This window comes from Triticum urartu, chromosome 3A (assembly GCF_056163025.1).
Source record: "Triticum urartu cultivar PI428250 chromosome 3A, HENAU_Tu73, whole genome shotgun sequence".
NCBI classification, from domain to species: domain Eukaryota; kingdom Viridiplantae; phylum Streptophyta; class Magnoliopsida; order Poales; family Poaceae; genus Triticum; species Triticum urartu.
The window spans coordinates 570691968-570707234 of NC_141875.1; the positions used below are offsets into that span (position 1 = coordinate 570691968).

Genomic DNA, 15267 nt, shown 5'->3' on the forward strand with positions numbered 1-15267 from the left:
GGAGTAGCTCCAAATAGAACGTGGTAGCTACATCTAGGAGATGACATAGAGATTTGTAAAGCACACACGGATCTGAAAGGTTCGGACCCGTTGACTAAAACCTCTCTCACAAGCAACATGATCAAACCTAAAACTCATTGAGTGTTAATCACATAGTGATGTGAACTAGACTACTGACTCTAGTGAACTCTTGGGTGTTAGTCACATGGCGATGTGACCCGTGAGTGTTAATCACATGGCGATGTGAACTAGATTATTGACTCTAGTGCAAGTGGGAGACTGTTGGAAATATGCCCTAGAGGCAATAATAAATTGGTTATTATTATATTTCCTTGTTCATGATAATTGTCTTTATCCATGCTATAATTGTATTAATAGGAAACTCAGATACATGTGTGGATACATAGACAACACCATGTCCCTAGTAAGCCTCTAGTTGACTAGCTCGTTGATCAATAGATGGTTACGTTTCCTAACCATGGACATTGGATGTCGTTGATAACGGGATCACATCATTAGGAGAATGATGTGATGGACAAGACCCAATCCTAAGCATAGCACTAGATCGTGTAGTTCATATGCTATAGCTTTTCTAATGTCAAGTATCATTTCCTTAGACCATGAGATTGTGCAACTCCCGGATACCGTAGGAATGCTTTGGGTGTATCAAACGTCACAACATAACTGGGTGACTATAAAGGTGCATTACAGGTATCTCTGAAAGTGTCTGTTGGGTTGGCACGAATCGAGACTGGGATTTGTCACTCCGTGTAAGCGGAGAGGTATCTCTGGGCCCACTCGGTAGGACATCATCATATGCGCAATGTGACCAAGGAGTTGATCACGGGATGATGTGTTACGGAACGAGTAAAGAGACTTGCCGGTAACGAGATTGAACTAGGTATCGGTATACCGACGATCGAATCTCGGGCAAGTAACGTACCGATAGACAAAGGGAATTGTATACGGGATTGATTAAGTCCTTGACATCGTGGTTCATCCGATGAGATCATCGTGGAACATGTGGGAGCCATCATGGGTATCCAGATCCCGCTGTTGGTTATTGACCGGAGAACGTCTTGGTCATGTCTGCATGTCTCCCGAACCCGTAGGGTCTACACACTTAAGGTTCGGTGACGCTAGGGTTGTAGAGATATTAGTATGCGGTAACCCGAATGTTGTTCGGAGTCCCGGATGAGATCCCGGACGTCACGAGGAGTTCCGGAATGGTCCGGAGGTAAAGAATTATATATAGGGAGTGCTATTTCGGCCATTGGGACAAGTTTCGGTGTCATCGGTATTGTACCGGGACCACCGGAAGGGTCCCGGGGGTCCACCGGGTGGGGCCACCTGCCCCGGGGGGCCACATGGGCTGTAGGGGGTGTGCCTTGGCCTATATGGGCCAAGGGCACCAGCCCCAAGAGGCCCATGCGCCAAGAGATGGGAAAAAGAGGAGAGTCCTAAAAGGGGAAGGCACCTCCGAGGTGCCTTGGGGAGGATGGACTCCTCCCCACCCTTGGCCGCACCCTTCCTTGGAGGAAGGGGCAAGGGCTGCGCCTCCCCCTCTCCCTTGGCCCTATATATAGTGGGGAAAAAGGAGGAGCAAACCAATCTAAGGCCTGGCGCCTCCCTCTCCCTCCCGTGACACATCTACCTCCTCCCGCAGCGCTTAGCGAAGCCCTGTTGGAATCCCGCTACTTCCACCACGCCGTCGTGCTGCTGGATCTCCATCAACCTCTCCCTCCTCCTTGCTGGATCAAGGCATGGGAGACGTCTCCGTTCCGTACGTGTGTTGAACGCGGAGGTGCCGTCCGTTCGGCGCTAGGATCATCGGTGATTTGAATCACGACGAGTACGACTCCATCAACCCCGTTCTCTTGAACGCTTCCGCGCGCGATCTACAAGGGTATGTAGATCCTCTCCTTCCCCTCGTTGCTAGTCTCTCCATAGATAGATCTTGGTGACACGTAGGAAAATTTTGAATTTCTGCTACGTTCCCCAACAAGATCCTCCCAAGTGTAAATGCTGCTGGGTGCTAACTGATTCAGCCACGCTCTGGCCGAGCCTTCTAACATGAGAGGCAGGTGCTTCATGGCTACCTCATCGTTCCCACCGCCAATCTGGACAGCCACTCGGTAATCTTCGAGCCAAGTATCGGGCTTGGACTCACCGGTGAACTTACTAACTCCAGTCGCCAACCTGAAGTTGGGAGGAATTACAGCGGCTCTGATGGCTCGACTGAAACACTCCGGCCCTGAAACATGTACTCTGCTACTGGTAGGCGCATCTCTGTCGTGGCCTTCTCGGTGAGCTCTATTCCTGTCGACCAAACCTTGAACGAGAATGGATCTCGCATCAAAGCCTGGTTCCCTGGGGTCGATCAGAATCCCCCGCCCAACATTATGAGGGCGTCTGTCCGCCTGCTGTTGAGGCACATACGATCCACTCCTCGGGAGAGGGGTTGGCACTCGACGTCGATCATCACGATCGAATCGGTGATCATACTGCTCATTCCTTCTGCACTGATCATGCCGGTCTCCACGTCCCTCACGCCTCAGAGGCGATCTTGGGCTGTGAGCCGACTAGACTGTATCTGCTGCAACGGATCGACTGTGGATCCTGTTCCGCGACTGAGAAACAGCGGAATTCTGGTCTCCCGCTGCCCGGAGCAACGCTCTGATTTGCAACAAGCCTCTGCCAGCCTCTGACTGGGAGGGCTGAATCGACTCTGCTATACGAGCCGCAGCCGCCAAATTCTGAATCGGAGTACGATATACCTGCGGGGGCGGAAAGAGCTGACGTCGACTGGATTCTGGAACCCGTTGTCGCGCATGCTTGTCGAGTGCTCGCTGGAGGTTCTCCAGTCGAGTGCGCTCAGCCAAGTTTGCCAAGCACGCGTCCTCTAAGGCTCGGGCCTCGGGGGTTTCTCCAACGATAGGAGTGTGGAGTGCATCCATGTTCCGGTGGCGAAGTTCCTCCCGCTGCAACGATGTGAGAGGCTCGGGTGGATACTCCTCGTGAGGACGCGACGGGTCGCCCCCATCCGCGCCTCCGTCAGTGCGGGGGAAACCGGGAGGACTGTGTGGCCCATCGATCATCAGAACCTCTGCAGCTGGGTCACTGCTGTCGCATTCGGATGCGGTCTCTGTGGAGCTAGTCGACAGGTCGAACAGGCCGTAGAGGGATTCATCGGGCTCGATTGCCGCGACTTGTGGGGTGGCCGACTGGCGGGCCACCGCATGCCTCACCCACCTCTGAAGCCTCGACCGACCAGAGCGCTTGCGTCGACGAGAAACAGGGTGGGGAGATGCCACGGGAGCCGACCGATACTGGGTCGACGGCTGCCGCAGGAGGACACCACGGACGCATGCGCGAAAGTGCGTCGCCCCGCGGACAGGGAGCGCGTCGACGTCGAGTGGAGCCTCCGGAAGCCAAGCGGAGTCGTCGGCGATGAACGTGAGCGTGCCGAGACGGATCTCGCGGCCCTCCACCAAAGCTCTGCCCGAAACCATGATCAAGGAGATCGGAAAAAAATCGCAACTTCTCAAACTAGGCGCTAAGACTCCTCGCCCCACGGTGGGCGCCAACTGTCATGGTTCTAACTCTGACAGTGATATAGGGGGGTAAGTATGGAGAGGCGAGGTCTTAGCTATGGAGAGGTTGTAAAGACGCAAGGTTTACAAGTTCAGGCCCTTCTCGGAGGAAGTAACAGCCCTACGTCTCGGTGCCCGGAGGCGGTCGACTGGATTATGTGTGTATGAGTTACAGAGGTGCGAACCCTTGTCTCGGAGGAGGGGGGTGGCTTATATAGAGTGCTCCAGGAACCCGGCCAGCCCACGTTACGAAGGGTTCAATGTACATTAAGGCAGGGCGTTTCTGGTAACGCTAGTAATAAAGTGCTATGATGACCATAAAAGCTACTTAATGACCGACCGTTAGCGTGCGGGGCGCCTTTAGGTCTCCTGGCCGTTGAGTGGTTGGGTCTCGGTCGAGTGATGCTTCTTGGTCGAGTGTCTTCAAGTCTGTCGAGTGGGACACCTTCAAGTCAATTGAAAGATGATTTCTTCTAGAGATGTCCTTGGGTAGGGCAGTTAGGACTGGTCCATGACCCTACCCTAGGTTCATAGCTTCATCAGTACCTATGGGTAGTGATTTGTTTTATTATACTAACGGATCTCACAAAATTGTTTGTTAAGTTTTGTGTGGATGAAGTGTTCAAAGAACGAGGAGTTACCGATATGAGAAGAATAAGAAGAGGCAAGAGCTCAAGCTTGGGGATGCCCAAGGCACCCCAAGTAAATATTTCAAGGATACTCAAGCATCTAAGCTTGGAGATGCCCCGATTGGCATCCCATCTTTCTTCTCCAAACAATTATCGGTATACCTTGGTTTTTGTTTTGTTCACATGACATGCGTATTTTGTGTTTATTTTTCCTTTATTTTCCTTTATGATCCATGCTAGTATGTGATAGCCCTTCATTGATTTGTAGAATGCTCTTTGTGCTTCACTTAAATTCTCTGAGTATGGCTTTATAGAATGCTCTTTGTGCTTCACTTAAATCTTTTGAGTATAACTTTATACAATACTTCGTGTACTTAACTTATATATTTTGAGCTTGGATATTGGTAAATTTATATTATTTGTAGAATGCTCTATGAACTTCACTTATATCTTTTAGAGTATAAATAAAATGATTATCGAAATTGGGCTTGGAAGAGTATCATTTGAATATCATGCCTAGCTAAAACGGCATTAAAGAAAAGTGCTTGTTGGGAGACAACCCAACATTTATCCTTACTGTTTTTGTGTGCTAACATGATTAAGCTACTGTATTAATAATTTTTTATAGCTTTTGTTTTAATAAAGTGCCAAGTAAGATTTTTGGGATAGCTTACGGTGATACTTGATTTGATCTTGCTGAAAAACAGAAACTTTTGTGCTCATTGCCAGAATTGTAATAAATCACAGAAGCGTGATTTTGATCTGAATTTTTTAAACGGGATTGATATATAAATTTCCTGGGTTTTCCTATTTTTTCAGAATTTTTGGAGTAGCAGAAGTATGGTTGTTGTTCAGATCATTACAAACTGTTCTATTTCTGGCAGATTCTGTTTTCAATGCATAGTTTGCTTGTTTTCTAGTTTCTATGGCTTATATTGCTCAATGTAAATTGTAGAAATGAAATGGTACAGTAGGCATTGTGTGAGAACAATTATGAATCTTGCCTTTGACAGTAGCAAAGTGAATGATTTACTCTTTATCATAATAACCCATCTCACGAAGTCCAGTTAAGTTTTGTGTGATTAAAGTTTTCAAGTTTTGGGTGAGATATCGATACGAGGAGAATAAGGAGTGGAAAAACCCTAAGCTTGGGGATGCCCAAGGCACCCCAATGTAATATTCAAGGAGGACTCAAGCACGTAAGCTTGGGGATGCCCCGGAAGGCATCCCTATTTCGTCTTCAAAACCATCGGTATACCTTACTCGGAGCTATATTTTTATTCGTCACATGATATGTGTTTTGTTTGAAGCGTATTTTCATTTTACTTGCTGTTTGAATAAAGTCATTGGATCTGAAATCTTGAAAAATAGAGAGTCCTCCCATGGCTAGTTAATTATTTGACTACTCATTGTCCTTCACTTATATCTTTTTGGAGTACTTTATCATTTACTCACGTGCTTCACTTATATCCTATGAGTAAATGGGTGAATGAATTGAATATCATAGATCTAAAATTTTATATGATTCATATGCTTATCCCATGGGGAGTAATGACTTCACTTATAAAAAGTATAGGTGGTAAAATTTATTGAAAGTTAGCAAACTCAACATCGGTCACTTGGACAATTCATGAAAGAATATTGAAGAAAGAGAGATTTCACATATAAATATACTATCTTGGACATCTTTTATAATTGTGAGCACTTGTTAAAATATGACATGTTACAAAGTTGACATTGTACAAGGAAGACAACACAATGAGTTATGTTTTCTTATATCCAAATATAAGTTATATTGTCATGGAACATCCAACATGTTGAGATTGCCTTTCCCCATCATGCTAGCCAAATTCTTTGCACCAAGTTGGGATACTACTTGTAATTCCAAACATCCCTTAAACCAGTTTTGCCATGAGAGTCCACCATACCTATCTATGGATTGAGTAAGATCCTTCAAATAAGTTTTCATCAGTGCAAACAATAAAAATTGCTCTCTAAATATGTATGATCTATTAGTGTGAAGTAAATAAGCTTTATACGAACTTGTGATATGGAATAAATAAAAACGACGGACTGCATAATAAAGGTCTTTATCACAAGCGGCAACATAAAGTGACATTATTTTGCATTAAGATTCTGTGCATCCAACCATAAAAGCGCATGACAACCTCTGCTTCCCTCTGCGAAGGGTCTATCTTTTACTTTTATCTTCTACCCTTATACAAGAGTCATGGTGATCATCACCTTTCCTTTTTACACTTTTTTCTTTGGCAAGCACTATGTGTTGGAGTGATCCGGATATTTATATCCACTCGGATGTAGGTTTTCATAGAGTATTATTGTTGACATTACCCTTGAGGTAAAAGGTTGGGAGATGAAACTATAAGCCCCTATCTTTCTCTGTGTCCGATTGAAACTTTGAACCCATAAATATCACGTGAGTGTTAGCAATTGTGAAATATTAAATGATAGTTGAGTATGTGGAATTTGCTAAATCAAAGCTCTTACATAGACCCTTCCTGAAAATAAGATGAATTGCAATTGTTTGATGACTAAGAACATGGTTTGTTAATTTTCAAGAAAGTTTATGGTCCATAGTTTAACATGTGAATAGCTCGTTACTTGATCATGAGAAGTTTTATGAAGATGAGCTACTATTTATAATAAAGAATAATGCTAGAAAAGGTGCTTGGAACTTTCATTGATCAAACTTGTGCATTTGATAGCATTCACACTTCATAAATTATTTCTTTCATCATTTGCCTACTCGAGAACGAGCAGGAATTAAGCTTGGGGATGCTGATACGTCTTCGACGTATCTATAATTTATGAAGTATTCATGCCATGTTTACAACAATTCTATATGATTTTGGTATGATTTGATTAGAACTAACTCAGACTGACGTTGTTTTCAGCAAAACTACATTGGTGGTGTTTTTGTACAGAAATAAAAGTTCTCGAAACGAGTTGAAAATTAACAAAGAATTTTTCTAGAAAATATAAAATACTGGAAGAAAAATATATGGAAGAAGAGTCCTAGGCTAACCACAAGGGTGGAGGGCGCCCCCACCCCCCTAGGGCACGCCCTCCGACCTTGTGATCGCCTCGTGAGGCCCCCTGACATGAAACCGACGCCAACCCCTCCTATAAATCCTAAAAACCCCAGAACAAAAGAGAGATCGGAAGTACCGCCGCTGTAAGCCTCTGTAGCCACGAAAAACCAATCTAGGCCCTTTCTGGCACCCTGCCGGAGGGGGCCATCATCACCGGTGGCCATGGAGGAGAATCCCGGAGAGGCCATCATCGCCATGGAGGCCAAAACTAGAGGGAGAACCTTTCCCCATCTAGGGGGAAGGCCATGAATGAGGAAGCACAAGGGGGAGATCCTGTCCCCCTCTCTCTCGGTGGTGCCGTAGTGCCATCGGAGAACCATCATCGCGGTGATCGTCTTCATCAACATCACCATCATCATCACCATCCGCATCTCTTTTACGCGGTCCACTCTCCCGCACCCCGCTGTAATCCCCTACTTGAACATGGTGCTTTAGGCCACATATTATGATACAATGATGTGTTCCCATCCTATGATGTTTTGAGTAGATTTATTTTGTCCTTTGGGTTGATTGATGATATATATATTGGTTTGAGTTGTATGTGTTTACTCTGGTGTTGTCCTATGGTGCCTTCCATGCCGCGCACACGTGGGGGATTCCCGCTATAGGGTGTTGCAATACGTTAATGATTCGCTTATAGTGGGTTGCTAGAGTGACAGAAGTTTAAACCCGAGTAAGGGGTTGTTGCATATGAGATAAAGGGTACTTGATACTTTAATGCTATGGTTGGTTTTACCTTAATGATCTTTAGTAGTTGCGGATGCTTGCTAGAGTTCCAATCATAAGTGCATATGATCCAAGAAGAGAAAGTATGTTAGCTTATGCCTCTCCCTCATATGAAATTGCAATAATGATTACCGATCTTGTTAACAATTGCCTAGGACAATTCCGCACACCGACCCATCATTATTCCACACTCGCTATTTATAATATATATTATTATATTCCAACTTTATGATAACAACACCTACTTTTATATTTTAGTTTTTTGATATCATGCAAAGTTACCCTCTTCATACCCACAACGTAATTTTATTTCTCGTTTGTAGTTGAAAGCAAACGTTCAGTGTACGTAGAGTCGTATTAGTGGCAGATAGGACTTGAGAGAATATTGATCTTACCTTTAGCTCCTTGTGGGTTCGACACTCCATACTTATCATTTCCACCTTTGGAAATTGCTACGATGATTCCTTGCACTTGGGATTATTAATTAACTAAGCAATATAGTGAAAACCCCATCTTTTTATTCTTGATGGCAACAATGCAATACGTGTCTCGCTACCCCTACTTTGTCACTAGGTGAAATCACGCAAAATTGAACCCAAAGTTAAGCACCTCTCCCATTGTAAGAAAACCAATCTAATTGGCCAAATCAAATTGATAATTCGAAGAGAATTACAAAGATATTAAATTATGCATAAAAGAACTGAGAGAAGATTCAAATAATATTTATAGATAAGCTGATCATAAATCCACAATTCATCGGATCTCGACAAACACACCGCAAAAGAAGATTACATTGGATAGATCTCCAAGAACATCGAGGAGAACGTGGTATTGAGAATCAAAGAGAGAGAAGAAGCCATCTAGCTACTAGCTATGGACTCGTAGGTATGATGTAAACTACTCACGCTTTTTCGGAAGGGCAATGGAGTTGATGTAGAAACCCTTCGTGATCGATTCTCCCTCCTGCAGGATGCCGGGAAAGGCCCAAGATGGGATCTCACGAGAACAGAAGGTTGTGGCGGTGAAAAAGTGTTTTCGTGAATGCCTCTGGTGGTTTTGGAATATATGTGAATTTATAGGAGAAAGATGTAGGTCAGGGGAGTCCTGAGGGCCCCACAAGGTAGGGGCACCCCCCCTAGGGCGCGCCTCCCACCCTTGCCACCGCCTTGTGGCTCTTCTGACTTGGACTCCAAGTCCCCTGGGTGTCTTCTAGTCTAAGAAAAATTATCGTGAAGTTTTATTCCGTTTGGACTCCGTATGGTATTCCTTTTCTGCGAGGCTCAAACGTTGGGAAACGTTGCATGAAAAACAAAAAAAAAATCTACGCACACACAATGATCTATCCATGGAGATGCATAGCAATGAGGGGGGAGTATGTCCTTGTACCCTCGTAGACCGAAAGCGAAAGAGTTTGACAACGCGATTGATGTAGTTGAACTTTCTTCGCGCTCCATCGATCGAGTACCGAACGTACGACACCTCCGAGTTCTCACACGAGGTTCTCCTCTCAGCCTGCGCTCTTCTTGAACGCGATGCCACCATGCACCGGCTCCTCCTTTCAGCTTGTATGCGACCAGAGGAACTCTACGATCTTCCGGAACCTCCATAACCTCAAAGAAAGTCTCCACTTCATATAACCAATCTAGGCACCCTTCAATATCAACATTTACATTAAAACTTGGGATCTCAGCTTTCATCCTTGTATGTATCTCTTGCATATGTAGGATTGGGTGCTCTCCGATATGCGTAGAGATTTGGTTCTTCAAGGGCATCATCATATTCTTCATCTTCAAAAACTTCAACATAAATTGGCCTTCTTGAAGCACATTGAACAACCTTTTGTTATGGCGGTCTTGCTCCAAGATTACCTCTCCTTCTTCTTTGATGAACATCTTCTTCTTCTTTAGATGAATCTCCTTCATTGGTAGCAGGGGACACCTTTTTTATCATCTAAACCAGCTGGTCAAATCTCCGATTAAGATCTTCACGCAGCTCTTTGATTTGTTGTTCTGCAACATCCATCCTCTTCTCCAATTGCTCCATTGCTTGCTGCAGCTTGCTCTCGAAGAGGACAACAAGAACTAGTATGGATCAACGAGGCTCTGGTACCACCTGAAACAGCACAATGGTTGTGGAGGAGCAACTCCACCTTGCTGCTACAATGTGTACAACACAAGTGTTGAAGGAACAACTTCAACATGCTGCACTAGATATTGCTCTAGTAGTGAATGTAGGCTGATATGGCAGCAAGAGTTCAATCCAGAACTCCTAGAGCACAAGATCTACTCCATGATCTTAGATAAGAACAACAAGTTCTATTATAGGTAGTGGGTACATAGTTAGGTTACAAAGTAGAGGTGAGGACCTCTATTTATAGGGCTTTGGGAAGCCTTCACATACATCTACTTATAACTGGAATACTTTAGAAAATATTACTTAGGATTCACCATTCTACTCACAGCTACTTATAAGCTACTTATAACTAGAGAACTCTAGAAACAGCAGGTAGGGTAGAAAAGAAAAGAAAAGAAACACTACACTAGAGTGGAAGCATCTAGAAGTAGCCAAACAAATCTGACATACGATTTTTTTTCATCTAGTGTTCCTCACCACTCCACGGCATCTACAAGGCAATCCCTGCCGGTTCCCTTCCAGAACACCACCCCGAAGCTGCATCCCCGCCCGCACCCGACATTGCACCCCCACCAGCTGCAAAGTCGACCTCAACACTGGTTGCTTCTTCCCCAAGGTCCTCCCATGGCAACCATGGTGAATCTACTGTACATGTAAATGGGTAATATTTTTGCACATGTTTGCAGATGTTTCAATTGTGATTATTGCTGTGTCCATGTGACTTATGTATACATTGTTAGTTTGATATATGATTGTGCCTATGCAAAAGTTCAGTTAGTGTGTTATGTGTATTGTTCTGTTCATATGATCTGTGCATAGACAATTCATAAGAGCTTCTGATTTGTGTATACACAAGTTACATGAGCTTCTGATTTGTGCATACACAAGTCACATGAGCTTCATATGATTTCTGCATAGATGAGTACCAAAGTGACATGCATTTTCTTAGAGAAAAATCGAGCATGGCAAAGTGTTCAAGTTGCTAGAAAAATAAAGGTCAATTGAACTTTATTACTCCTTATTAGGTTGCCATACTTTTGTTTCTTGACTACCAACCTTGCAGAGCTCAATATGTATGTATGGCAAAGTGTTCAAGTTGCTAGGAAAATAAAGTTGGGCATCATAATTTTAATTTATATATAACATCACCTTCTTGGCCGGTAGGGGTTTAGGGTGCAACTTTTGTACATCCAGATCTGATAAATTCTTAGTGCTAGTAAGTTCTTTTTGTATCAAAGAAGGGTTTCCCCCTCCGAATTACATTAAGGGAAACCAAGCAGCAAGCTGCAAGTCATGAGAACTACAAACACAAATGAAAAACGCAGCAAACAGCTAACTTACGAAGCCCAAAGTAATAAGATCCAGCATCCAACGTAGGAGTTAAGCCCTCTAAACAAAAGCCAACAGGAGGGAGGCGCACAACAGGAGTGTCACCTAAGCAAAACAGGCATCAACAAGCAGACTAGACCTATTACAAGGAGATCAACGCCTGTGGAGACAAATCCGCACCACCAAAGCAGCCTCAGGCTTGAATCCTCACAATGTTGATCCTCATTGATAAAGAGAAGCAGCTTTGAAGTCATGGAGAATGAAAATAGGACCCTGGCTCGAGCCCATCTAGTGATTAAAGGTAAAGTGCTTCGGTACATTGGTGCAGGGGAATGCGTACCTATGCCTTTTAACTACCTTGGGGAGAGCGGACTCGCTGATGACCCTCCTTGGGAAACAAATGGAGTGGGTGGATTGGAGTTCGTCTCCGCCAATTAGAGATACGGTGCTGACCCAAGCTGAGTGAGTGAAGGCTCCGGCTTGACGTACTAGCTGTTTGCTATCAAATCCTTGTGATGCCCTGTAAACCTCACTTGCCACCTGTTCGAGAAGTCTTGACCCCAGCTCCAGCATTCTTCTTGCTTGGTCCTTTGTCTGTAAAATAGACCAAGAAGTAATCCAGTATGTCATAGACTGAACAAGATTCATATGATCATTACATTTTTTGCCATCAAATATAACAGCACTGCGACATTTCCAAACAGTCCACATCAAAGAACCCACGCCAATCATAGCAAGTTTCTGATCATTTTTAGCAAAAAGTTTTAATCCACCTACCAAACCAGTTCACACCTGGGCACAGATCGAAGATTAAATTAATTAAACTCCGCAGAAGAGAGGCAACAGAGCATGAAAAAAAACAAATGGTCTACAGATTCATCTTTACCACACAAAAACATTCTTTGGGCCCTTTCCACCACCTCTTGAGCAGAGAATCTTTTGTTAAGTAAACATAACATGTGGTCCAAAATATATTAAGCTACCATTATTTGTGACTGTTTGCTTCTTTTATCACTTCATGGTTGATACAGGAAGAAGTTTCCTGCCAAGATGCAGTTTCTACTCTCAGTGGCCAATGAACAATGCCACAGATCCACGAGTGTTACAAGTTTCAAATGGGCAGATGTTAACTTGTCTGCAGTTGCTAAAATCTCCTCAAGGCCAACTCTTCTACACACCAACCGAATCCCGTGGTAGAGAAGCAGGATCGGCCCCAATGGAGTTTGAGCGCAGTTATTCTGAATTATATGTCTTGTTGTTATTCTGGAATATATAACTTGTCTTAACTGGGATAATTTGCGATCATTCAAAAAACAAAGCACATAAAACTCTCTGTACTAGAGGTCACAAATAACAAGGGCCATGGTGATAACACAGTATGTGGTTGTAGGACTGGACATATTTTTTTACTCACCCAGAATCAGACTATGGCTGTACATTTCTCTATAATAACAATTACGCACAGCTAACCAGGGATATATAAGGCCCTTCCCAATGCTCCACCTTGTACAGGTGCTAAGCCTTCCACGTAGGCAAAAAATCTGATGTGGCAAGTTATTTAAGAGGAGAAAGATGAGTGTGGTGACCCCAGGAAGATCCAATGCTAAGCGCGTGAACCTAGGAAAAACATTTTAAAGAAAGGAGCCCACCAACACATGAAGAGCTTTAGTTGTTAAATCATTAAATGAAGCAAGCTTAGCAACCATAAGCTAAGCACCTATGCATTGGGGAGTATAGTTGCTAAGCTATTTAATGTGCTTAGCACCTCATCAAAGCACCAATGCATTGGCAGCAGCCTAAGTGATTCACAAGGGAACTACGTACCACCAGAAGAAGTTGAAGCTTCACGAGCAGCTTTGCGATCATCCCAAGCCTTCAAGACGCCTTGAATGCGCTCCCAGCTCAGCTTGTCTTCCTCATGCCTAGCCTTAAGAACACCAGTGAGCTTCCTTATCTCGTCTTGGAGCTTGGCCACGTCACTCTTGCTTTTCTTTTCTTCAGCTTGATTCCTCCGCATGAGAGTTGCTATCTGCTGCTTGTACACGGCTTCATCTTCGTTCTTCTTTCGAAGATGCTCCTGCAAAAGAGCGTTGGCCTGCCTCTCCTTGACAAGCTCCTCCTCCAAGTGAGCTCTGGACTGGGCTTCTTGGTCAAGCTGCTCCATCAACTGATCTGAAACCAGAAACAAAGTAAGCATAGAGGAAGGGGATCGGATCAGGAGGCAACGGCGGCGGCGGGATGGGGGGGGAGGGGCTAGACCTAAATCCCCTGATCTCCTCCTCCTCGTTTAATTCCCCTGATCCAATCACAACGAACCACCCAGAAATAAATCGCCGGGAAATCCGCCCGCGCAGGAAAATGAAACGAGAAGGAACAACCCTGGCCCGGAGCCGCCACACGGCGCGGCGTGGCGGGCCTGTCTAGGTGGTCGGCGGCGGGCGTACCTTGGGGCCTCGGAGGACGGCGGCGCCTAGGGTTTGCGGTCGTGTCCAGTGGCGAAGACAAGGGGGACGGACGAGCTGAGATGGGTTTGGGTTGGAGGGGTTGGGGAGAAGTGGGAGCGAAGGGAAGGAGAGAGGCGACACGTCGGGCACAAGTACTAGTAGGGCAGGGCAGCAAATCGGGGGCGATATGAGTTGGAATTACCGACGAAATAAGCAACCGGAAATCTCGACTGCTAATCCCCAACCGATTTCGATTTAATTTAATTTGATTTAGTTCCGACTAGGAGAGAGAGAAAGACCGAGAAAAAAATTAGGACCGGTCTAGCGAGCGGCCAGCTGCTCGCTACAGTTTGCGAGCGGCCGGCCTAAAATTGCAAGTTTTGGTTCTTAATAATCTATAAATAACAATTACTTTTTTTAGCATCAGTACAAACACAAGCGCTCATATACACGCGCATACACTCATCCCTATGAACGCACACACGCACACCCTACCCCTATGAGCACCTCCGAGAGACTGAGCCGGCATATCATCTTGAGATTTACGAAGTCACCGTATGCGCCTCGTCGTCGACGGGAACGTCTCCTCTCACTGAAAGTGCATCGCCGGAAATCCTGAAATAAATCCAGGAACAATGCGAGCACCAGGATTTCAACCCTGGTGGGTTGGGGATACCACTGTCCACCTAACCAACTCAATCACACGTTGATTCGCAATAGCAATTACCTAGTGTGTGTCTTTTTTGTCAGTTAGTGGATGTTTTTGTTAGCATTAAATGCGTACAGCAAATACGTACAGACTAATCTGTAAAACACATTTATTTTCGCCTCTTAAATCTTTAAAAAGTCATATCTTTTAAACAACACGTTGGAATTCAGATCCGTTTTCACCTTTGGATTCATCGCGGCGAGATCTTCGAAACTAGATCCCGCATGGGTATGTTTCGACAAATTTTTTTGATCCAACTTTTGTGCTATATGGTGCAACTAAAGTACTGCATTGTGCAACTAGAATACATTGACGTGCCAACTGAGTATATGTGTGTAACTAGTCCTGCCAACTAAATATGAATGCGTGTGCAACTAGTGTCCTGCCAACTAAACATCAATGTGTGTGCAACTAGACTATATTACAAGCCAACTAAGCATATGTGTGTGCAACTAGTCTTCCTGCCAACTAAATATCAATGTGTGTGCAACTAGACTATGTTACAAGCCAACTAAACATCAATGTGTGTGCAACTAGACTATATTATAAGCTATAACAATTCATATGCGACTATGCGGACCAGATTTTGCA

General features: G+C 44.6%; 1 protein-coding gene across 2 annotated transcripts; it reads right to left on the reverse strand.

The window, feature by feature from the left end:
- Positions 1 to 11510: 11510 nt before the first annotated feature.
- Positions 11511 to 14131, reverse strand: LOC125545135 (uncharacterized). 2 transcript variants are annotated; one of them, XM_087513392.1, is made up of 3 exons: positions 13968 to 14131; positions 13348 to 13695; positions 11511 to 12117 (listed from the first exon to the last, which is right to left on the reverse strand). In XM_087513392.1, the coding sequence occupies exons 2-3, from the start codon at positions 13685 to 13687 to the stop codon at positions 12053 to 12055; spliced, it is 405 nt and encodes a 134-aa protein (XP_087369518.1). In that variant the 5' UTR covers positions 13688 to 13695; positions 13968 to 14131; the 3' UTR covers positions 11511 to 12052. The 2 variants fall into 2 exon arrangements, with proteins under 2 accessions (XP_087369518.1, XP_048564969.2); XM_048709012.2 differs by having other exon boundaries at positions 13348 to 13690; positions 13968 to 14121.
- Between the last annotated feature and the right edge of the window lie 1136 nt (positions 14132 to 15267).

What these genes read in the sequence shown, in the direction of transcription:
- LOC125545135 (XM_087513392.1), bottom strand. Translation starts at nt 13,687, where the DNA reads ATGGAGCAGCTTGACCAAGAAGCCCAGTCCAGAGCTCACTTGGAGGAG. An exon ending in AGCTTCAACTTCTTCTGGTG is followed by an intron (nt 12,118 to 13,347) that starts GTACGTAGTTCC and finishes TCTATTTTACAG; the next exon opens with ACAAAGGACCAAGCAAGAAG.